This window comes from Microtus pennsylvanicus, chromosome 11 (assembly GCF_037038515.1).
Source record: "Microtus pennsylvanicus isolate mMicPen1 chromosome 11, mMicPen1.hap1, whole genome shotgun sequence".
In the NCBI taxonomy this organism is placed as follows: Eukaryota; Metazoa; Chordata; class Mammalia; order Rodentia; family Cricetidae; genus Microtus; species Microtus pennsylvanicus.
In genome coordinates this window covers 83,783,041-83,807,403 of record NC_134589.1, presented here as the reverse complement: position 1 = coordinate 83,807,403, position 24,363 = coordinate 83,783,041, and the positions used below count along the sequence as shown (strand labels likewise).

Genomic DNA, 24,363 nt, shown 5'->3' with positions numbered 1-24,363 from the left:
CCCCCGTGACACGTCTGCTTGCCGACATATATCCGTTAGACACTCAGAAATTAGTGCCGTGCAGAAGTGTGCCGCTGGAGTGTGTTTGTAGGCCGGCCACATCCTCACTGACAATGCTCCGAATGGATCCATACATTTTAATTGTCAAGGAAAAAAAATGCCGTTAAATAAGGCAAGCATCATTCAGCATCAGCATGTAAATCCGGCCATGGTGCTTCATACGCTTGCAGGTGGATTCTGCAGTACCCTCGCCACAAGACAAGCGGCAAGGAAGAGGCTGCGGGAACGTGGCTTCCTTGAAAGATCTCTCGTTTCTTGAGAGCTAGGTTTCCTAGATTCCCGGGCGATGCTTCTTAAAAATCCAAGTGTCAAGGAGAATTGTCGTGCACATTTGCCTTAAGTACCCGAAAAGCTTGTCAGTGCCCTCTTGGAAATCTTGATGAAGATGCGGGTGGACACACTCCGGCATGGCGGATTGAAAGCTACCTGACAGCAAGGTGGGATGGGAGGTGAAGAGGCAGGTGCCTGCCTGCGGGCATTTTCTTTGCAAGAGGTTGAATTAAGTAAAAACTTAAAGGCAAGTCTGGTGGAGGGGGAATTTGTTTTTCCTGATAGCTCAGAGATTTGTACTTGAACCGGGGTTCTTTCTAACTCTTAGTTTTTGCCAGAGAAGCGGTTTTGTGGTTGAAGCGGTTAGGTAAAAAGCAGTGTCTACAATGCCTGTGTTTTAGGGCAGCAAGGTGGGGAACTGGGAAAGGGGAGTGAGACCAGGTCTGTAGCAGGCATGGACAACACCTGCTGTCTCCGGGAGGCTGAGAAGGGCAGTGGCTAATGGGTAACTGGTGGTAATACATGGTGTTCGGAGCCTGCCTGTAACCTGTGTAGCCTTTGGTATTGTTCTATCTTCGTTTGCTTCAATGCAAATATTTAGAGACATTGAGGGGATTAAATGGGGCTTAGCATGTGCTTGACAATGAGTAGGCTCTCAACGTAATTGTTAGCCATTGCTGTAACGGAGATAATTATTCATGAATCCCACGCACTGCCTACTTTAAAACTCGCTTTCTTGCTATATTCTTCATTTTTCCTCCCTCTTTTCCATTCCTTCCCTCTATCTGCTGATATGGGATTCCTGATTAGCTCAATTATTTCTATTGCTTGCTTCCTTTCTAGGTGTCAATGGAGTTTTCTCCTCCCAGTGAGTCTGACTGCCAGACACCAGTCTCATCACCTGACAAGAGTGTGTCTGAGCCTCAGCTATGGCCTTGAAGTCTCTGTAGCATGATCTCCTAAGACTCGCTCCATCCTAACCAGATGCCTGTGTTTTCTGGCCTGAGATGCATTTTAGGTGGAGAGACTCCTACGCCCCAATCAAAGTGAAGGACAGACGCTGTTCTCTCCAGCCAGGCTTCCCTGGGTAGCTGCCTGTGTGTGCCTTCACTACCTATGACCCCACAGAGCCTTTAGAAATGGCCTCCATTTCAATATGAACAATCTTTTCTTCTTGCCTTTCCCAACGAGCTATAATTCACAGCAAGAGAGGGCATGTACTTCTCAGTTGACTCCTAGTGTACTTTAATGTGCTTGGTCACTCACAGGACCTCCAAATGTTGGCTGAATTAAGCCAAAGTCTTATGTACATCTCTGATAATGAGATTACCAATGGTAGGTGGGATATTTAAAAAAATTCCTTACTTAGCATAAAATCAGAGTTTCAGACAAAATAATTATATAAGTTTGGCCTGAGGCATCTTTTAGACTGAGTCCCACAAAAGAGGCCTTTTTTTTTTTTCTGGATTGTCCAGCCCTTGATCACACGCTGTCCTGTAATGGCTTGAAGAGTGACACTGCTGTACCAGGGATTTTTCTCGGGGCTATAGAAATTTGACCAGGTCTGCTCTCTTAGACATTCTTATAGCAGATGAGGAGAGGGGACAAATTTAAAACACTGTCGCATTATAAATGAGAAAACAAAAGGCACCAAAGGTATGTAGATTCACAAGGGCCACACCATGTCCCAGCTTCTGGTAAAGGGTTAGGACTAAGGGAAGACCCTAAGTCAGACTTTGCCTCAATGGTATGAAGCACCATGGCCGGATTTACCTGCTGATGCTGAATGATGGTTGCCTTATTTAACAGCATTTTTTTTCCTTGACAATTGAAATGTATGGATCTGTTCGGGGCATTGTCAATGATGCCTCTTCAAATGCTTTGCATGGAAAGTAAGGAGGGGTGGCATGGGCTTGGAGTGGGAAGAGAGAGCTTGCTCAGCAAGTAGGAAGCCCTGGGTTCAACCTGCCTCACTAAAAATCCAAAACAAAAACATAGAGAAAGGACATATATTCTTTCAGAAAAAAAACCCCTCTCTCCTTCCTATATCTTTAACTCCATAAATTTGGGGATTCTTATTTTCAGTCCATCAGAGAAGTAGGTGATTAGAGAAAGATCATAACATCTGAAATGAGATGGGCACAATTTGGCACAGTCTACCGAACTTCAAAATGCATATTACCCATACCCTTTGATCTAGCAATTTCGGTTCCTGGAATTTAACTTTTGAACATAATCATATAAGTATGCAAAGAAAGGTACACAGACAAGACTTTTCATCGCAGTTCTGTTTGTAATAGCACAAATCTGAAAGCAATCTAAGTGTCCATCAAGAAGACATTGGTTAAATAAATTATGACATTATGGGACATTACAGAGACCTTAAAAAAGGGAATGAAGTAGGTCTACATGAAATTACCTGCCATGATTTCCACAATATCTCATTAAGGCAAAATGAAACTTACTAAGTGGAATGTATATGGCTCCATTTCTATTAAAATATATGCCTAGACATTCATAAACATCTTTGGAAGCTTGAAGTAATAAGCCTTCAAGTGGTATTTTCTTGGAAATAGAAATTGAGAAGCAGAGATTACTTCTAGGCACGTCCCATCTTTCCAATAATTGAATATTTTCTACTAAAAGAATATCTACATTTTGTAATAAAATAACTGAAAATTTTATAGTGACTATGCTTTCTTTTTCTTTCTTTTTTTTTGCTTTAAATTATTGATCTTTGTTTTGCAGAGGAAGTAGAGATAAAAATTCTGTTTGATTGATTGGAACCCAAGTCCACCACAATGGAGGAAATAGTGATAGGTTTGGGGAGAGCACCATTTTTTTTATCCCAATCTCTATCCTATCTACACCCACATCTTCATCACCATCCCTGGTTTATCAATTCTCGCCTCTATTCCTGTCCCTATAGTTAGCACTGTCCTCATTTCTACCTTCATGGTCTTCCAAACCCTTCTACCACCTCCATTGCCATCCTCTTCTCTTTTATCTCATCTCCAACCCTATCATTTTCTCCATCTTCATCCCCTTCTCCATTCCCACCTTCTTCTCCATCTTCATCCCATTTCCACTCCCACACCCATTCCTATTAATAATCTTTCTCTTCCCCTCTTTGTTTAAAATAGTTGGATTTAGCACCATGAAGAACTTCACCCTTTCCTCTGAATGGAGCAACATACAATTTTGAAGATATATCCGAGGAGGACCCCGTCTTAGTATTGTTTTTGTATTTCTAAATGCCAGGGGAGTGATGAAGACAACTCAGAGATCCAAATAACTTGGGCACATACTGAGCGGGACCTCCCTTCCTTCTTTTGCCCACCTGCCACCATCACGAACACACTATTACCTTGAAAATTTTGGAGAGTTCCAGTGTGCTTTCTTACCCCATACTACACTTAGCCTCACCACTTCTAGTAATTCTGAATTAATTCGCAGAGATATAAGCACTCAGGAACACCACTGGTAACATTAGGCCGCGTTGCATTTTATGATGGGAGTTTTTATCTAATTAAACATGGAACTGTTTTGATGTTGCATCTATTATGATCCATTAGGGAGCTGACTGCCCTCTGCAAAACATCCTACTCAAGATTTTCACAAGCAAGATCAAACACATTACCAAGAATATCATGAGCATGGAAGCATGGAGTTAAATAGCTCCCATTCATGGTTTTATTAAAAAGCAAAACCAAAAATTCTCCCAAGTTATTCAATTTCCCATAGGTAAAACCACTTCTCCTGCCATTTCCAGGAGGTGGGAAGTGCATCGAGAGGCTTTGAGTTAACTTTCTCATCACGAGTCCCCATAAAGAGCACTGGTTAGGAAGACAATAAGTGAGCATGTTTTAATTAGAAAATGTGGAATCCAAGCACTTTTGCAGGAAAGACGACGATAGCTTAAAAGAGACATCAGGAGACCAATAAAAGTTAAAATGCATGAAGTAGCCACAGTGAACTCAAAGGTAAAGTCATGGGATGTTTGAGAAGTGAACCAGAGAGGGTGATGCATCAGAAGTGGGTGGGAGGGAGTCAGTCAGTGGGACTCTCTCTTCCATTGGACTCTGAGCAAACCTCCTTCTGTGCCCAAGCAAGTGAGACAACTCAGTGCCCTGAAATTCCTCCACCTCCCACCCTGGCCACTATACTCTCTACCCAGAGGAGAAATAATTACACTCAGGCTATAAGAAGAGATAGCTTGGTAGTGCTGAGTTTGATTTGGGTTCATCTCGAGTTTTTGTCCGACACTTTCTCTTTCACATTCTCTTACTGGTGTGGCATTTGACTATGGGTTTTATGCTAGCTATCCCTTCCAAATCAGGTCCTGTGAGGGCGTATGATTCTGCCTTGCCAACCACTGTGGTCTGTCCTCTAAGTCTGGTGGAAAAAATGGGTCAGTAGTGCTAAGTGCGATCCCTGCCGGGTTCCACGGGCCTCTGTCAAGACGGTGCACTTGAACATTAGAAATTGCTAGTAGTGGTGGTAGTGACCCATGTTGTAATTGCAGCGCTCTGGAAACCGAGTTCCAGACCAGTTTAGCCTACAGAATGAGTCCCTGTCATAAAGAAACACGCAAAACAAATGTCTAAGAAGAAGAACCTCCTTCCAATGAGGTTTCTAAACTATAACCACATAACTCACAGGCCCTGTAATGATGTCAGCAAATGGGGTCCTCTAGAAGCACTCTGTTCAGAAACACAGTCAAGTCGGGCTAAGGCAGACACCTGATATTGGAGTATAAGCCCTTGATTCCAAGTCTGCCAGGGACCTTGTCTCTTTTTCCTAGACCCTGCGCCTTACGTTTCATTTGTCTGCTCTGCTGACAGGAGACAAGGACATCTGCCCCGTGGAGCTTTGTCTCAGGCAACTGATATAAAGCAGCGAAGCAATGCTCAGCACAAATGAGACATTTCAGACAGGAGTCTGTTGGGAAAAAAACAGCCCCGAACTGTCCAGTGGTTTTGGAGGCAGGACGCATTCCAGCAGGGCCACTCTTTTCCTTATGTGGACTGTGGTACAGAAGCTGGAAGGTTGAACTTGGTGCCTTCAGCATCCTGCTGTGGGACACACTGAGAAGGAAGATCCCCTAACATGAGGACTGGCGTGCCCGGAACACATATGTTCACACAGCACTCATTCGCAGGAACCTGGATGCTTCTCCTTCCATTTTACTGAGTGGGGGAAGGTGGGGTTAGATGCAGAACGCCTTCCTTCAGGGCCTATCCAAGGCTTAACTGAGTCTCCCATGCCCTCAATGTGTGTTCCCAGGTACAGCAGCTAGGCTGGTGGGAAATGAAAAAGTCATTATAAGAACTTAGCAGGATTTCTGATAACCATTCAAATAATTTAATAAATTAAATTCATGCACACATGATTGAATTATCGATGACAGAAACCTGGGGAGGGTGTTTACTGTCCCCCAATTAGTTACTATGAGCTAGAAATAATCCTCTAAGTGATTTAAAAATTCCTAACAAGTTCTAGGGAGAACTTTTGTCTTTAGCACTGGGATAGTTCACAAACAGGACTAAGAAAAGAACTGAGAATTGATCGGTGGGCTTGGAGGCAATGAAGCTACCAGAGGAGACTTTTCTAAATACACTCATATACTCCGCCAGAGTATACAGCTCAGGTTGGGCGTGATGGGCCGGTACCTGAGGATAGATTGCAATCCTAAAGACACAAGATCCCAACTCAGGAAGGCAAGTGAAGCTAGCTAATAAATCAAAGGAATCCTCAGCAAAGTTGTGGAGCCCATTTCCTCTGCCTGGGAGAAGCACATATGCCTTCTGTGACTTCTGTGAGAAGAAAAACATCTTCAGGGAGTCAGAATTAGAAAAAAGACTCTTGCTTTCACACACTTTCCCCCATTGGAGCCAGATAAAACACCCCAGGGGAAGACTTCAGGAAATGCCCCAAGGGAGTGACAGTTGATATTAGCTGAGTGGGTGAAAGAGCACAGAGAGAGAGATGGAAATATTTGGTTTTTTTTTCCATCTGTGAAGTTAACCCAAGAATCTTCAACATTTACACAGACTCAGGGCAGAATCTTGCTCTTCCAAGGCACGACCACGAGGTGGCCTCCATCTTTAATTGGGTCCCCAAGGCACGAGCTATAGAGGGACGGATTTTTGTAAAAATTTCTTTGTACCCATAGGCTTTGCCCTGGCAACTGGCAAGCAAGAAGTCCTAGTCTTCAAAGCTTTAATCAACTTAGCGCTTTTTAATTTTACAGAAGAGGCCAAACTCTAAAAAGGCAGCCTCTCCTTGGATACCTCTGCCTTCCAAGTTTGCAAACCATGCCAAAAGTAGGCTAGAGGGGTCTTGAGTAAGATGTAATGCTTGCGCCCTTCTTAATGCACCTTGTAATTTGCACGCATGCCACGACACCTTATTTATTTTCTTATTAATGGGTCTGAGTGTGTTTAACACCACAAGCCATAAATTGCAGAGCAGTGGATTAGATGAGGTGCTCTTTATTTTCCTGCCTATTGTCAGAAAGAGATGTGGGTATGAGATGCTCCCCCACCCCACACCCCAACTAGCTTTCTGTCTACCTAGTGCTCTTACCTTTCTTATGCAAGAGCCAGCCACCTTGCTTCCATCTGACGAAGGTGGGGGAGAACAAGAAAGACATAGCCTGGCTTCTCACTCGTAAGCTCGCCTATTGAGCAGCTCTGTTATTGAGATTAATAAGCTGCCAGTTTCCAAGGAAGGCTAACAAAACAGCAAAATTAAAGTGCACAGCGACGTGAAATGCTGCTGGTGGCCAGGCGGGATCATGGTGTCAAAAAGGCAAGGTAAAGCTATAAAATAAGGCCGAGCTTGAAAGGCTAACCTAAAGGTCTCATTAATTTCCATGTTGCCTCTGATGAGAATTTAGAGGGGCGTAATGTTTAGCAATATGGAGAATCAAGCCGCCTATTGATTTGAAAAGCGCTCCAATGCATTTGGCTCGCTAGGAGTGAATTCCACTTTTAAACCTTAGCTGGAAACATTAGGGAAAAAGGGGGGGGGGAAGCAAAAGCAAACGGGTTACCTTGGTTTAATATTCCTAAGATCAAGCTTGTCAGCGATGCTGTCAGACAATTAATCCTTTGGTAGAAAAATCCATCTGAGAATGAGTTTGGAATAGTCTTTGGGCTCAGCATGGTAGGGAAGCTTTAACAGTCTTTCTGCTTCTCTGTGAGAAACCTTATTTCCTAAAAGATCTTGCATCCCAGTAACCAAATACGCACTACTAACAAAATACTCAAGTTAGGCCAGGATGACTTTGTCTGGGAGACAAAAAGTATGTGATTTTCTGGTCCTAGAGTACCACTCCTTCAATGTCGCTTATCAAGCCCAGTGAGGGCAGCTCTCCATCAGAGCCCCTGCCCCAGCTTCCTGCTGAAAGGGTACCAGCGATGCTCCCAGGCTGACTGAATGAACAGCCATGGCACCTGTAGCCACGAGGCTGTTTCTTACCCATGTGGCAAAGTTCTACTCGGAATTAAAAACATTAAACATTGTGAAGCTAGAATATAGCACAAAGCCTTGCTTGGAATTGGGCTTTCTTGCAGCCCACGCTACTGCCACCAGCATGCAGTGAGGCCTCAAGTTCACTGTGCCAGGTTGCTAACGATTCTTGGTGTTGACAAAATCATAAAGATATTTTAGGAGATTTGTAGGAAGGGAACCAAGACAAATTACCCTTCAGAAAGTTTTTCTTCTTCTTCTTTTTTTTTTTTTTGGAGAGATGCAATAGCATCAAGCCATAGGCAGCCACTATGGGGCCCTGAAAGGAGATAGACCCTTCAGTTCCAAAGGACAAAGGGATTAGTGACCTGTATTAGTGCAGAGCCACAAGCAGGAAGGCACCAGAGAAAAGTAAAGGTAGGAATTCAAAGTCATCTTGGGCTTGGGTTGCAGCTGCAATGGGGAGAAAGAGAACTGTACTCTTGGTAAGAGCTGTTAGGCCACTGAATGCATAGCTTAACAGCTCTTCTGGAAGACAGAGAAATTTAATATCCCATACCCCGAGATGCTGCAAAGGACACCTTATGCTACACCCAGCTTATGATTTTGACAAACACTCAGTCTATATCCAGTAATATCCATAGATCATTTTGCATCTTATGTCATTCATAATGCAGCAATTTCACCATCTCCATGGAGAAGATAATTAATTTCCTCTATCTATTAATTTTCTATCAGGATAAGAATAGTTTCCATTCCCCTCCTTGTCTAGTTCCAAACATCATGATGGCTAAAACATGGCATTTGGAGTCAGGTAGTCACAAGTTCAAATCCCAGCTTTGCCATTTGCTGTTGGGTAATGTATAACTTCCTATCCTGAGTTCCAGTTCTCACTAATTCAATTAGCATCCATCCATTCAATCCAACAGTATCTCTAAGTAACCCAGGATGGCCTCAGACTTGTGATCCTCCCACCCTGCTCACTCCAATGCTCCCTTAATTTCAAATAGGAATACTAACAAATCCCGTATGAAGGCCTTAAGGGATTAAATGGCATGTGTGTAAAGCTAAGTGGAAAGCAAAAAAAAATATCTGAAAAAGAGAAGTTGTTACTCAAGACCTATATGATACTGTAGAATAAATTTAACATAATTGCCACAGTTTTTGAAAAAGAGGGGGAAAAGGACAATTCCCATGAGCTGAGAATACGCCAGCCTAGCTGGTATTTGTAAATGGATGACTTCCTGTTGCTGAAAGTTCCAAGTGGCTGACCAGTAGTATTAATATCTGTACATAAAGTTCTTGATGTCATGAACTCCTGCATTCTGCCGTGAAAGGTGTTCCTTATTTAGGGAATGATAGCCATGATGAACAGAGCTCCTGAGTCAGAACACAAACTCAGCCCTCAGGTCTGCACATGAGCAAGCACACATTGCTGATTCCACCTGCGTGATCTCCTCCACCTACGGTCACTGCAGAGATTGGGGAGGGCGCTAAGCAAAGCCACTGGCTTTCCCCTTAACAATGGCTTCCCCCTTAACAATGGTTTCTTTCTATGGAACCTGTAGCCCACGGTCACATCTTTTAATTATTATTATTATTTTATTTTTATTCTCTTGTTTACATTGCCCTAGTGGCTTTTCATTTTGCTTTGGGTGAACATCCCGAATCTTTATCATAATCCAAATCCCTGTTCATCACGTCTTTGCCTCCTTTTCTACCCCGTTTTCTTTCCCTGACACTGTAGTGCTCCCGCCAGCTCCCTTCTTCTCCTCACATCCAGTCTCTTTCCTTCTCTCTTCCTGTCTTCTGATCAGTCCCTCTCGTGTGTGTGTGTGTGTGTGTAAGTCAGAGGGTAACCTTCAAGAGTCTTTCCTCATCTCTCTACCTTGTTTTGGGACACGGTTTCCTTCACCACTGTGTAAAATGGGTTAGCTGGCTCATGAGCATCTGGAGATTAACTTGTTCCTCCCGTTTCCCACAGGCATACTGGGATTATAGATGCTTGTTACTATGTCTGGCTGGTTGGTAGGTTCTGAGGATCAGGCTGTGTGACGTGTATGGGTAACACTTTTAACCCCTAAGCCAATCTTCCGAGCCCTAAAACTCTCTCTAAGTCTCACTGACACCCATTTATCATGGGTCTGACTTCTCTCTACCTCTCATGGAACCTGCCACTTTCACTTTTGGAGAGACATCTGTTGGTGCTCTGTTTCATCCTATTTAGCATTTCTGTAAGGGCAAGGCTTGCTGTGCGTGCGTGCATGCGTGTGTGTGTGTGGTGGGGGGCTCTCACTGGCTGACACGTAGTAGGCATCCTCACAGACATTTCTAGAATGAATAATGAATGACCATGTTGAAAAAGCAACTTGCCAACTTGCTTATAACTTGATGATGCGGATGGTTAAAATCAGGGTTTCCCGAGTTTCCGCATCTGGGAAGCTTTGCCCTGCTTAGGGATTCTCCTTGGTCACCTGCCACACAGACAGATCTGGAGAAGGCTGTCTCAGCAAAACACAGAGGGAAAGTCGGAGTCTGTCACTGAGATACTGCTACTGTTTTAGACAAGAGAAGCTGACTTCTGACACTTCCCAAGAAGCTGCCGAATAGGAAGATTCCTGACCTCGGCCCTCTCTGCAGAGAAGAATAGACAGGTGATGGGAGACGGCAGGCAGGAAGCCCTGGGGACCTGATTCTATACTGGAGGAAGATGGAGGGTGCTGATTTACTGTACGAGCTGCTCACACTGAAGCCCTCTGTTATGTGCTTAGATTTTGTGGGCTATGTGGCTCGTGGCGTTGGGGGCATGATCCAATTGGTAGAATGCTTGCCTATTATGGCTCATACATAAACTGCCTTCAATAGTGGATATTTACATGCTGTGCTCTAATGGAACTAACATGTACACAGAGCCCTCTTTACATGATTTTTATGTGTTCATTGCCTCATGTGGACAGTTCTTATTTTTTTGTTGGTGTCTCTCTCTGTGTGTGTATGTGTGCGTACGTGTGCGTGCGTGTATGTGTGTAATTGTGTAGTTGATGTTGAGTGTCTTTCTCCATCACTCTGTACCTTAATTTTTGGAATGGAGCCCATCACTGAACCTGGAGTTCATGAATATGGCTAGACCAGTTGGCCATTGGGCTCCAGAGATCTGTCTGTCCCTCTGTTTCTCCAGGGACATAATCACAAGCACATGCTGCCAGGCTTGCCTCCGAATGAACTCAGGTGTTTAGGCTCACATAGCAAACCCTTTACTGATGAACCCATCTCTTTCGCCCTGGCTCTGTTTCCCATGTCTTATATTTCTATGACTCTGTAATCAGCACTTCCAATTCTGTATGTTGTAAGACAAACTACAAAACAATCACATGGTTCAATGAAGACTTTACAGGCCCCTTTAAGCCGGGTAGGGACACTGACGTACAATGCTGAGAGGCAAGGGCCTGTCCCCACTGGTTAAAAAAAAAAACACTGGGATTTGGCTGAGCATCTCCAGGGATGGCAGGATGCCTGTTCATTACCTCCAAAGTATGGAGCTCGTCCATCACTCCGAGAAGTTGGAATGAATGAGGGGGAGGTCATGGAGCTGCTGGTAAATTTCCATTTTGTTTTCTCAGTTAGCGACTACCTCACAATGGGCCTCTGGAACAGCTTGCCTTTAGTGGTTCTTTCTCTAGGACATGATTATCTGAGTCTTCTTTAGTATTGATGAGGTGTGGTGATCCTTGCAGGGCATCACGTCCCTACAAAGGACTCCCACACCTGCTATCATACCCCTGAGGATAAGAAAATGATGCTTCCTAGATCTCACCTTTTCAGCATTTGAATGAGTTAGTTCATTTAGCTCTCAGTTGTTAACGACAATATAAAAAAATGGTGGTCATGGGAACAAATGATCCACAATTGGGCTTGGATATTCTCTATTTTTCTATTTGGTAGACCCTTACTTACCTCTCAAAATGCAGATCTAGTAGCTTTTAAGCTGTGGAACTTTTTTGTGACAATCACTCTAACTTGCACACTTCCATTATCTATTATTATATGCAGGGGACTTTCTGTTCATCTCACCCCTCCTTCGGGTTGTGTGGGACCTTAGAGAGGGGTGAGTACAATTTATTCATGACCTATTCAGTATCTAACATTTCTCTTGGGAATTCAGAACCTATCTGATAACAAGAGAGAAAATTAACATTGTTTTAAAAAGAATAAACAGGCTTGTTTCTGTGTAAAATTTCCTTTCCCTTCCGCTTTCCTTTTTTAAGGTTGGGCCAGTGAAACCACCGATACATTGAAATTATATGCTGTACAGATTCATGTTATTTGTTTAATTTTATTTGTTGTGTAAGTGTGTGTGTGTGTGTGTGTGTGTGTGTGTGCATGCACATTTGTGGGTGTGCATGCATTTGTGAGCGGAAGCCAGGTGTTGATGTTGGGTATTTTCCTTAACTGCTCTCCTCCGCCTGGGATTGCTGCATTGTCTGCTGGGCTGAGAAGTCAATGAGTGTCAAGGTCTTCCTGCTTCCTCACATGCCACCTCCAGCATTGGGCTTGCAGCTATGTGCTACCGTGCCTGGCATTTCCCAGGAACATGAGGGTTTTCAACTCTGACCCTCACGCTTATGCAGTAACTGTGCCAACTGAGCCATCTCCCCAGCTCTTGATTGTTTTGGTGTTAAGAATTGACCTCAGCCTTGCATAAAACAAGGTCAGTCTTCATTCACTGAGCTACCCTTCCAGGCCAGAATATCACAGGTTCTTAAAGTATTATGGCTTAATGCTAAGGTTTTTATGTGCAGTTCCCCGTACATTCAAGTTCTTTGCATTTAGATCTGTGAAGGCTGAAGTTGACTTGATTTCTGGGAGTCTCAGTCCCTGGACAGACATTCTCAGTCTCTGATCTTTGGATCTGGAACACACTGAACAAAGAACATCCAGGTGCTGCTTTCACCTCTCTTTTCTTTTCAGACAGACTTCAAGGTTTTGGAGATCCTGCCTACAGGCAGAGTTCGTCTGTAACTTGCCTTTTCCAAGGACATCATGGAAGACTCTCCCAGTCCTTGGAGAAAATGCTACTTGTGCAAGGGCTCTGTAGAAGTACTCTAGAGAGTGGTGGGCAGGTGCTGAGAGAGCTTACCTCAAGACAGTGGTAAGTGACCCACTGCTTTTGCGGGTCCTTTCGGTCATGTGCTCAACAAGGAGATCTTTTCTTCTAAGTGATTCTTGACAACAAGTCTCCTGGGAAACCAACCAATTTCATCAGCAGCTAGGAGGCATATTTATATGGATCCTTTTGAATATTTTTATTTTATGTTTTTGTGACATGGATGTTTTATGTGCATGGCTATCTGCCTGCATTCCACATACATGCATTTGTATATGTCCTTATAACCAAGAGGAGAGTACTTCCAAGCAGCAGCTGGTGGATCTGGCCCTGTAAATTGGACAATCTAGCATGCAAGACACAGGCTATGATTGTCCACCCAAACAAACATCTCCCACCTTTATTGTGGGGGCATCACGAGGGTGCTACCAGGTTCCCTCACAACTTATTGCCCCAGGGAAATCACAGACCTACTGCAGGAAGGTTCCTTTACGTCTAGATTCCGCATCTCTGAAGAAGACATAATAATCATCCCTTTAGACCTTGTCGGATGGCTTTCTGACTCCACTAAGATAAAGTTGGAATGTATTAATCCACATAGAAAAATGCATATTCAAGCACACAGGAAATGCACAATAAAAGCTTAATACCAATGGCAATCAGGCAGTCACACATCTTTCTCCCCTGTTCTCTCTTATCTCTTTCTACCCAGAAACTCTTTCTCATATATAGTCATCTAGTAACATAAAATGAGACTGATCACAAACTCCAAAGTGGCTCATAAACACCAGGAGACAAAACAGAAAAATTTCATCTAGCTTGGTTGACCAGTAGCCTCTGCCGTAGCTCTTAGGATTGTTGCATTAGTGCAGAAGGTCATAACTCTCTATTCTGTATAATCCACGGATAGCACTCTTACGCCTCGACATCTTTTACGCTTTAAAGATTAGGGCTGAAGACATAGATGAAAACCATGAGTTAATTGCCAGAAAATGAAATGGAAGTGCGGTGTGAGCACAGGAGCCAGGGTGCCCCATCTACCAGTGCTCAAGATCTTGCTCTTTAAACTTGAGAGACGCCTTAGATGAGCAACAACTCCAGATGTTACCGCTGTCTCAATTGCTTCCAGCTGTGTGCAGAAAATCCACCAGCCACAACCAGAAACACTGTGGATTATTTGTCTTCTTCAAACCTAAATTATTAAAGTTTAAAACTGACTTGAGAATGTCCTGCAGAGCCCATACAAATCGGTGTGTTGGTAGCTCTTTCGGGGAAGCAAACAACTGGAGTGTACAAACCAAGAAGGTGTCTGGGGATGGAGCCCCAAGGCTCTGGGCATCATAGACCCAATCTCCTCATGGCTTTCCCTGTCAATTGTCTTGTCTACCACACTGTGTCCCCAGGATCTTCTTTAAGCCTACTGAGGAATGCAGGGTTTTCAGAAGCCCAGAAGGGAAAGCGGGCAAGGGACCGAAGCAGAGAAAAAACAAAACCGAGCCAGACCTGGGGATAATTTCCGGATTCTCCCTTCCCAATACAAGTTTTGCTGTTTGTTTTTTTTTCCACATCCCTGTTTGCCCCAGAGCCATCAAGCTGTTAGTGTGCACAGGAGGGAGTAAACTGGGCCAGCAGGTTGGATGAAATATAAATTAAAATTAGACTTCTGTCAGTCTGGAATCGGGGATTGTTTCCAAGGTCTCCCCAAACACTTAATTTCAAATGAGTCTTCATTTATTACTTCAAGAAAGGCCAAATGCATAATTTATCAGCCGCATTCAGTCAATATACCCTTATAAGCATGTTTCCCATGAGCCTTTGAGTAAAACTATGTTATGCTAATTCTATTAGTTGGGTACACAAAAGCTGTATAAGAAAGTAAACAAGCATTAAAAGGGGACACATGTGAACAAAGAAATACTAATCAACCTACTGTCCAGGGTCAAATTACCAAGGGACAAGGAGGCATTACACTTGTCTCCTTATGCTGACAATGTCTCCCCAACAAGAGCTTAGAGCCACCCATGGCCAGGTGACTCAGGTGACTTAGAGTAGGGGAAGGAACTTACCGAGTCTCCAGCGGCACGTTACTATTCAGCACCCAGCTGTCCTGAAGCTGAACGGACTCCGGTGTGGTGGCCAGGTCATTGGGTGCTGGAGCTGGGGCGTGGATTTGGCTCCGCCGATTAGTCAGGGAGTTCCTGTTGAGGGAGTTGGCCGACGAGTGGTGATGGGACAGCGTGTGGTTGTGAGGGGGTGGCAAAGGGGGCCTCAGAGTCGACTGGCTGTGGTGGTTCGGAGGGCCTGGAAGAGAGGAAGGAGAAAGAGCCATCAGAACCTGCAGACTCCAGTCTCAGGAACTCTGCACCTGTGGGGTGGGGTTTACAGCCAAAAGCCCCATGTCCCTAGTGACTGCAAACCACAAACCATAGGTTACAGGTGGGAACACCCCAGGGTTATCAGTCACAAACAAATACTGTGCTTTGATTTGTATTTATTGATATGCATCAATTAGAGAGCACAGAGGGTCGAGGCTAGAAAAACCAACTGGATAAGGGAAGGATGGTCCCTAGAATTATCTGATAATTGCAACGGAAGCGACAATATTCTCAAGGCTGGTTTGGTTTGTGACAAGTTTTTATTCCCTTTCTTGGTAAAAACTTAAAGGCCTAGGTTCTATGAAACAAAAAAGAAACCAATCCAGCTATTCTTGTAGAAATGGAAGATACAATAATGGTTGCAAGAGGCTGTACAGGAGAGAGGGCACAGAGAGTTACATAGGAAGACCAAGCTTTGGGGTTCTGCTACAATAGTAGAGTCATTATAGTCAACAATAATGTGTATTTACCACTACAGGATGGTCTCTTGAATGTTTCATCGAAGAGAAGTGCAATGTTTCAGGCGGCAGGGATGCTAACTGCCTGGATTTGATCACCACACAGTGCACTGAAACATCACTTCGTATAATTGTTGTGTGTCAATTAAACACGGTTACGGGGCTAGGGAGCTGGCTCAGTGGGTGAAGTGCTTGCTGTGTAAGCATAAGGATCTAGATTTGGATTCCCAGAACACATGTAAAGCCAGACACAACAGTGTCCTTCTCCAACCATAGCCTTTCTATGGTGAGATGGGAGGCAGTGGAAAGGGAATTCCTGGAAGGTCTCAGGGCAGCGAGCCTAGCGTATATAGCAGTGATCATCAAAAGACACTGTCTCAAACAAGGTGGATGGGGAGAAGTGATACCAGAAGTATGGAATACACACACACACACACACACACACACACACACACACACACACACACACACACACACACACGGCAGGGAGTGACTTTGCATTGAAATCGTGGTAGTGACTAGGTAGGAAAGTGGATAGGATTGAACTGGAGTAGATGGAAGTGTTCTTCAGAGACTCCAGGTCAGTGTAACAGTGACTTAAGGCAAACATGTTTCTTAGCTGAATAGGGGACCCTGAAGAAGTGTACTTTTGGATGAAGTTTCCTGGGTTTTTAAGAAGCTGACAACTCAAAACAAATAGGTAGATACATGAATAGGTATAAAAACATATACATGCTTGTATATGTTTCCATTTTCTTCTTTCCTTCCTTCCTTTTTTTTTTGTTTTTTGAGAGTCTGCCAGCCCTCTCTATTAGGTTGAGAGCTCCTTTCCACTATGAGATGACCCCAGGACAGAATCTGCAGAGGGCTAAGGGAGATGTTTTGAAACCATGATCCTGGCTCCAAATCACATCCCATCTTGCAAATACTGAAATCCCCTCTCCTTGCAGGGAAAATGCTCACGTGAGATCTGTGTCACTGGAAAGGTCCCTGTGTAAATACCTTTACTCAGGATAGCCCTGTCCAGGGTTTTCGTAGCCACCGATTCTCCGTGGGCACAATGTGGTATTTTAAACATAACCAAAGCAAAAGTGGTTTACTCTTGAGATGTAAGCCTATAATTTCCTTTTAATAGATGCTGAAACATGACTTTTAATTCATGTACTTGAGAAAGTCTATTTTTTTTGAAGCCTCCAGTCAGTGTTGGCAGCTCACCAGGTGACTGCTGAGCCTTGTCATTTCGGCCCCTGCCAACTTTGAAAATCCCCAGCCCCTGCCGTCCTGGCTCTAAGAAGTTGGCTCAAGTCTTTTAAACAAGCAATTTGACACAAATTTCAACTACTTGTCTCCTTATGTGGCCAGGCTACATCTCCAAAAGGTGTAATCTACATTCTGGGGTTCCTGTGAAGCATTCTGTGGGAAAGACAACATGTCAAAAAAGATACTAGGTTTGGAGCCACCGGCACCGACGAAAACAGAAAAGGGAAGGACAGAAGAAAACTGCTCCTTGAAGTTAGTATCTCTGGGTTGAAATTACTTGGGAATTTTTTTTTCTAATGTTCAGAAAAAAAAAAGACAACTAAAGCTAAAACCCAGTGGGAAATGCCAAGGTACGGTTGTATAGATTTTAAATCGTGTCCTCTAAATGAACCTGTAATTCATGTTTTACATTAGGCAGCGGTGACACTTTAAATACATCTTTGGTGGAGTTTCATAGCTGTAGCAGGCTATTACATATGCCGGCATTGTTGTCTGACTAGTAATGTATTATTACGTCGTTATTTAGCATTTATCTGTCTCCTATTATTGGGGAGAGGTGGGAAAGGGGCAAAATGATGTAATAATGGTCTCTCAGAAGCACTCTCCAGCCCCTCACACAGGGTTAATGAATTCTCATGCCTTTCTTTCTCCCCTCTCAACTCCCATCCAAGTGCTATCATTATTCCCCATTACTTAGGCAATTAAGAGACTTGCCTGGGGAAGATGAGGAACACAGGTGAGAATCCACTCTCCCGGCTCGGAGCCCTAACTTTCTGTCTTCCTCTGCCCCCGGCTCCCACCCCCAGCACCCTGGACCACACACTCTCTTCGAGTACAAAGAGGCCAAGTGAGGAATGTAATTCCCTGAAAGAGTTCCCAGCCCATCCTGCTTCCTGTCTGCTCACCCCAGCAGAGCTTGCCTCTTCTAGCTGTGTGGCCTTTGCTTCACTGCTCATCTGTGCTAGGAGTGGGTGGAATTCCTGTGGTTGTGCGTGTGTGTGTGTGTGTGTGTGTGTATGTGTGTGTGTGTGAGGTCTCCAGAGGGTGATGTCTGGGGCAAGCGGAGAATGAGTTTGGCTGCTACATGGTATGATCCAAAGACGCTAGGCAATGAGCATCCATATTAATTGGAAGAGAGGTCAAGAGTCTATTCTGTTTACCTGAAAGGAAGGCTTCAAACTTTCTGAAAAAAAAAAACCCGGAGAAATAAGAGTAGGGAAAGCTGAAAGAACACTCAGTTCTTCATTCGCTTTACCCTCCTGTGAAGCAATATGTTAGTTCACTGCGAGGAGATTACTGATAAGAACGAAAACCAAAATTATCTGGCACCTCCCTGATGAAAAATTCTTGCTACTGGTGCTCACTTCCACAATGTTGACCGGAGTTGCTCATGTATCCATCTATCAGTGGCCATGTTTTCAGCTAGGTGCGCAAGATCAAAAATAATGAAAATGCACAGAGTGGTTGTGCTACCACCAGGGAACACGGAGTGAGGAGACAATGGGTGGGATGGGCATTGAGCTGGAGGGCAAGGGAGAACAATCTGGAGAATTAGATTTGAAGGTTGAGCCTCCTGCTTTCTAGTTGCAGAAAGCGGAGTAGGCTACTCCCTTTTAATCCTCAAATTCTCAGTTTTACTCATGTGCCAAAGGGTGGAACACAGCAATGCTGACCCACTAAGATCACTGTGGATGTGAGAAAGGACAAAGGCATTGAATGTGCTACCTGGTGGCCTGTCAAGCTACAAACTCATGCGTAGAGAACACTTTGGTTCTTTCTGGGTTGCAAGATGATGGGTAAGAGAAACTGCAGCTGAAAAGGAACACAGATTTCAAGCAATCCAGACTTCAGCTCTGCTGGTCAATGATTCCACGTCAGTGACTGACAATGTGAATATTACGAAAATTCAATTGTGTTGTATTACACTAGACTTCTGAAACAAAACTCAGGACTGAAATGAGTGTGTCTTCTGTTGCAACATCTGGTTAGAGGTGCAACATCTGGTTAGAGGTGCTCTCAGTGGTTTCTCTAGGATGCCATCAACCCTAGCGATCATCGAATACAGCAGTGGTCTTTGCTGTCCCTTGTTTCTAATTTTTCATTCTGCTGTTTTGGTGACTCTCAGTTTGACCTGGGGCACCTTGTGATTGCTGTGGCAAATGTCCCTCTGATGAGTCCAAGGCATCTTCTGTAGTCACCAGGGTTCATCATGGAATTCTGGGATTTGCTGCCTGGGAAGGTTTTCCATTTGCTAAGATTCAAACAATGACTGTCAGCATGCTTTCCTGCTCTCCAGCACACTCAAGCACAGAAGAAGCCCTTCTCTAAAGTGATGGGCTGCTCCGCTCTAGGATGAAAGACAAAGGAGGAAACCAGCCTTCTAAGAGAACCATGACGTCCACTCTTAGGTTACATTTATTAGGTTAGCTGGTTGTACATATTATTGATGCCTCTTCTAGAACCCGAGTGCAAGATTACACAATAACATAATTTAAATACAAATAACTGTATCTGGTGAGTGCTTATAGAGTGGCAGCCTGCTGAATGTGCCCCTCGTGGACAAAAGGCAAGTGTTACTGAAGCTTTGTGCTGATGAGTTACAAGGCACCTGATGAGCTTAGACTGAGACCCTGGAAGGCCCAGCCTGGGCTACACAGAAACACTGTCTCAAAAGTAGATATATCACCACCATCATTGTCATCATGAACAATGAGAACCAGAAGTTATTTTTAGGTTCTGCATGACCATTCACCATTGGAAAAAGGAACTGTTGTAGTGGGTCCTTATCAAGACCCAAAGAAGTTGAATGGCCTAGGAAAACTAAGTGGATTTTTCAGGAACGATGCTTCCCATATGTGTAAACCCTGTCCTTGTCTGTTCTGTGGCAGCATAGCCCGGGCTGCTGCAGTTTAGACTTTTCATGGGACACTTGTCGTTGGTTGACTGGGACACACACAGCAGCTCTTTGCTTTGCCCTAGGTGCTTCTGGGTTGACTGATGAAGAAGAAAGCAGCCCTTCTCTGAGTCCTGTTCGTTCCAGGCTGTCTCTACCAACTGAGGTCTTGGCACATCTGTTCCCTCGTTTGTTGACTTTGGCAAAGCTGCCCAAACACATGTGGAGGCAAGCAGCAACCCACACTTCAGATAACATTAAGGAAGAATTTTTTTAAGGCTAGGTAAACTAAGGAAGTAAATGGTTACTGATTGGCTATTGTTACTGTAACTCTGCTTATATAAACAGCTGAGGGAGTCAGGTTGGGACTGTTCTTGCCCGGGGAGAGGGTACGGAGGTGTGGGAGGGCAGGGACCAATGAAGACAGCCTTGTCTTGCCTTATAGTAAGGACCAATTTTTCTTGGTGATTAAAAAGGATGATAAAGTGCATGCAAGGAAAAAAACGGGAAGTAGGGGCCTGCCTACGTGCTGATAGATCGCTCATTCTGGTGCTGACATGCCCACAGTTTGTCTTAAGTATTGCATCCCCTTCAGACCCTGGCATGATAAATTAACTAAGAACTCTCTGCCTTGTACACATCCACTTCTCCTGAGCATGCTGAATCCTGACAACAACTTGAAGATGCTAGAAGTAGGGACGGTCTTGGCAGACTTTGGAGTGTTTGGTGGATGCAAATTGGCACGGGACACTGTTCGTTTTGACCCTGTAAGGGAGCCAGGGAAATGAGGGTGAAGATTTCAAAGCACAACAGCCTACGGTTAGGACTAAGAAAGGAGAGCGGATTGAACTGGAAGACAACTGTGCTGGCCATGAGCCGTGAGTCTACTTGTTCATGTGCTAGATACATAGCTAGCCCCTGAAAAGCTACATTCTGCATTTCCAAGTCCGTGTCTTTATCTGTAGAATGGGCATTATGAGCTTCCCTCTCTTATATGACCATTAAGAAAATTATATGAGATACTGTCAGTTGGAGCCTTGGACCAGCACGATGGTTCAGCAGCCAACCGTGATGACTTGAATTTAAGCCCTATGATCCATGTCGTTGAAGGAGAGAATTGATTTCTGAAAGTTGTCCTCTGGCAACCCCCACCCCAATACATATAATAAAACAAGTAACGTGACCCCATTCTTGGCATTAGCAAGCTACTAATACATATTATGATAAATACATGTGATCGATGTCATATAACCAGTGATACTGACAATGGCAATAGAAACCATAGAAACTTAGGCTCTCTGGAAAATCAAGAGCACTTCCTGGGACTCTGGCTTCATTGCCCGGCTCTTTGAGCTGGCAGATCTTAGAGGGAGGTACCTAGTGAATTCACAGAGGCAAAACTCCTAAGCCCAGGCCCTGCTGACTTTAAATACAGCCTGTAGATGAGCAGCCTGTGAGTGTGGCATGGCCCCTGGCTGTGACAGAGAGTCCCAAGACTGTAGCTCTGACTTGGGACTTGGAACGATTCATTTCCATATTCAAAACAAGCGTTGCTACTGACAACAAAATGATAACATTGATTGAGGTTGCTGTGAATGTAGGCCCCCTTGTGTTGGTGCTGAGCCAGATGCTAGACATACATGATTCCATTGTATGGCAACTCACTGTTGTAGGGTATATAACACATCATCGCCATGCTCCAGACACAGCGAGGGAAGCTCAGAGCAGAAGCCATATACCCACAGTCACACAGCTTAGTAAGCATCACAGAAGGCATCTGATTCCAGGTTTTCTTCCTCTCCCAGGCATGCACAATGGGCCATAAGTCCGGAGCACGTTCACAAGGCAAGGGACTAGACCCCAGCTCTGATGCTGTGTACCTAGCCATACAGAAGGAACATCTAGCTTGACTCAGTTTGTATGCATACACGCCTAAATGGCAGTCAAATCTGTGAGACTTAGGAGAGAACCTCCCTCCCCCACCTCCTGCACTGCGTCTTCCTGCAGCTTGTGTCGGGAGAAATAGGACAGAACCACCAAGTTGCAGAGCACACTCCTTTTGTGCTCTCCCCAAAGCCCCCTCCCAGTCCTCCCTCTCTGGGCTCCATCCCTGGCCTGAGTGATGAGCAGCAATTAGGTCTACAGAGGCAGGACCAAGGGCAAGCTCTGTCCTGGCTCGTCCTGCCCTGTTCTGACCCACGGCACTCGGCCAACCCCCTAGGGACAGATGGTTGGAGGGATCATCCAAATCCAGCCTCCTCCTGTGTTTGCCAAGAGATTTCCTGATTTGTCTCTAAATATAGGGCAGTTGGGGTGCTGAGCTTGCCCCCTCCTTCCTTGCGTTAGCATTTGCCGAATGATTTACCCCTTAAGAATGGACGTGTATTTTCTATTCCAGACCCATGTGTGTGGTCCTCCTGCCTTTCCAGGGCAGCAAAATCATCAGCATTACTGCATGGATCTGTACACTGGTGCTGCAAGCTGGGGCCACAGCTCTTCAAATGGAGGAGGGGGCGGGAAGAAGAACGAAGTAAGCTTTTCAGGCTCGCAGCACCAACTTTGGTTAGTGCCTTCTCTGCATGGGGATCAAACTGTCCCATATGAAGGGTGATAACCTTGCTGGAAGGGTTCCCTCAGCCTGAGCAGAGGACCAGAGATGGCAGGGGTTGTGAACATGTATAGGAAATGATTACATGAAATATATGTAAAAACCATGATGAGTGCGTTTGTGATCTGTGTCAACAGATCAACGTCATGCAGCAGAAGCATGGGAGTTGCTGCCATGAGAAACTATCGTCTGCAGACTTAGAAAGCAAAGCTTCGTCTGCGCTCCCATTACTCATGAGTGAGTAAGGTTGGAGGGCCAACTGCAGTCTCTAAGAAGGAGGGAGTGCACATATTCAATAAGTGTGGCTTGTGTGCTTAGATTCTTACACAGTCCATCTCAACACAATTGTCTGGAAGTGGGCACTGATCTCTACTTTAAGGCTAAGGCAACTGAGGGGCAGGTTGGTTCAGTGACGTAAGTGATGTGTCATGAACTGTGACATACCTATGCCATTTCTGGGAGGTGGCTTTTCACATTGAATACATCTTAGTTACAAACCACAGTGCATGGCTCTATATTCTCTTGGAGCTCTCCCGTGTCCCACCCTGCTACATGAACTACTCCAGGAACCGGGTCTGTCTCTCCTATTTCAAATGCCCAGTAGGGGGACACAGTGTCTGATAGAGTCAGTGCTGGTTGAAGTGGGGAACTACAACAGAGTCCCTAGGGAGTTATATTTGGAGGGCGTCATTGGAGAGGGATCAGGGATCTCTCAGCATTGACTGCTGGACTCAGTAGCAAGTCTTTAATTTTTCTCATAGCTATTTCCAGGGAGGTTCTGTAACAGAGAGGTAGCAGGATAGGGGAAAAGGTGACCCTGAACCCCTCTGGCCTTGTTTTGGGATGTTTGTTCCTTGTTCTGCCTGGTCACCGCTTTGCTTCCAAATAGCCTAAGCTATAATAATACAGAGTTCTTTTAAATGTCTATATTTCTTCAGTACATTTACTAAGATGTGCAACAACTCTGGTCTCTAATTTCAGAACACCCCTTAGCAATCCCTCCCTCTTGCTCTCTTCTATCCCTTTTTCCCTCAGGGAGTCTCTGGAAAAATCAAATCTTTTTTTTTTTTTGGTCCTATAAATTTGCTTTTACCAGACATTACACGAGAATGAAGATTCCCTCTGGCTTGTAAACCATGATGTCTGGTATCTTGTTTGTGGCAGAGCCCTGTTGGAGTCCATCAAAATTAGATCTCAGATGGATACAACTTTCACAACCCACAGTACCTTTCCCCTAAGAGATGAAATGGCCTCCGCTAAAGCAAGTTCCTTGGGATGATTTGTGTCAGTGCCCTTGATACTGTTAATACTTTTCGGATAGAGCCTGTCATGGCCCCTGGAGGGTCAAAGGGATGCTGAGAGTTTAAGAAGAAACCTGTGGTTTGTTCTAGTGGATGGACATGGGCATGTTGAAATAAGAGGACCATTGTTGCTCAGTCTAAGCCCAGCTGGGTACAGGCAGGGACTTGTAAGACAGGGGAAGGAGAACCTTGGCTTGGGTGCCCAGTCAACAGCTGTCAGGAGTTAAGTGGTTGATAGGGAGTCCTAATGGTTCTGGGGTCAACCTGCCCAGAAAGGTGAAGCTCTCACATAGACAGGTCTAAAGGGACTTGAGTCCCAGCTGCCCAATCATTTTATCATGTTCCATACTCAGTGTTTACTTGGCCCAACTCATCAGGAAAGTATTCCTGATGATAAAGTCAGCTTCACTGGATACCAAACCTATACACTCACATGCATGGACATACAGACATAAAGACCTACAGACACATAGACACACGCATACAGAGACGGACAGAGAGACACACATACACAAATACACAGACACTAGAAATACTCGAGAAAAACCTTTCTAAAGA

At 44.6% G+C, this 24,363-nt stretch overlaps 1 protein-coding gene across 12 annotated transcripts in view; it reads right to left on the bottom strand.

The window, feature by feature from the left end:
- Tenm2 (teneurin transmembrane protein 2) overlaps positions 1-24,363 on the bottom strand; it is a 1,235,501-nt gene that overhangs the window by 274,927 nt on the left and 936,211 nt on the right. For all 12 annotated transcript variants that reach the window (XM_075941316.1, XM_075941315.1, XM_075941317.1 and 9 more), the window contains one exon: positions 14,977-15,211. In XM_075941316.1, the coding sequence (XP_075797431.1) occupies positions 14,977-15,211 (235 nt within the window). The remainder of the gene's footprint in view (positions 1-14,976; positions 15,212-24,363) is intronic.